The sequence below is a fragment of the Myotis davidii genome, unplaced genomic scaffold (assembly GCF_000327345.1).
Source record: "Myotis davidii unplaced genomic scaffold, ASM32734v1 scaffold674, whole genome shotgun sequence".
Taxonomy (NCBI): Eukaryota; Metazoa; Chordata; class Mammalia; order Chiroptera; family Vespertilionidae; genus Myotis; species Myotis davidii.
In genome coordinates this window covers 824,811-825,647 of record NW_006286674.1, presented here as the reverse complement: position 1 = coordinate 825,647, position 837 = coordinate 824,811, and the positions used below count along the sequence as shown (strand labels likewise).

The 837-nt window shown below is 38.7% G+C and overlaps 1 protein-coding gene across 1 annotated transcript in view; it reads right to left on the bottom strand.

The window, feature by feature from the left end:
- The window catches only part of CDC7 (cell division cycle 7), a 31,824-nt gene that overhangs the window by 30,433 nt on the left and 554 nt on the right, over window positions 1–837 (bottom strand). Inside the window, exon 2 of the mRNA XM_006758202.2 lies at window positions 526–703. Within this exon, the coding sequence (XP_006758265.1) occupies window positions 526–640 (115 nt within the window). The 5' untranslated portion in view covers window positions 641–703. The remainder of the gene's footprint in view (window positions 1–525; window positions 704–837) is intronic.

The following is an 837-nucleotide window of genomic DNA, read 5'->3' as shown; positions in this document are numbered from 1 at the left end:
TGTGCATTTGTACAAGATCAGGAATCGTTAGACCCCTCTCCTCACTTCAAGGTCCGGCTTAGGGTCAAATAACGTTTCATGATGTACACTGAGATATAGTGCTTTATTTCTGCTACAAACATTTCACTGATTTTTATCACTAAATACTAATTTTTAATACTTAACTGAAAATCCCTCCCCCGTCAATTTTGAAATCCAAGTTTAATGTAATATGGTGAGTAGACATAAGAACACAGGCCTAGGAGAAGAGAACTTCTAGTTTGGGTATCAACAAACTTCATGTTCTTAGACAATCACTAATATTTAGAAGCAACTTCATCTGTAAAATGACACTGTTGGACTACAGTCCTCCTTCTAAAATGCAATTCAGTCCTAAATCTAGATCTTGGGAAACTTTATTGATTCGTAAAAATGTTTTCATTTATACATATAACTCACTTTAAGATTCAAGAAGTTGTGTGTGTGTTTATAAATAATTGAAATTACAGAACGGTTGCCGGTACATCTTTAAAATTACACACATACCTGGTAGTTTAAAATTCTGCTCACATTTTTTTAAAGAGCCGTCCACCTGTAACCGGTCCCGCAGGGGAGAGAAAGCCATAGGCTCGTCCACCTGAATCCCCAAAGACGCCTCCATCACAAAACAACTGGGGTGCAAAACGCCAGCTACGGGGTCATGTCCACAGGGGGAGCCCAGCAGCTGTGAAAATTAGAATCCCGGAGAGGACACAAGTTTAAATTACGCACTAAAAAATGACAAAGGGACAAACGTACAAAAACCAAATCATGTGTTAACATCCCCGAAGGAAGAATGGGCCATTTCATTTCTAAGGA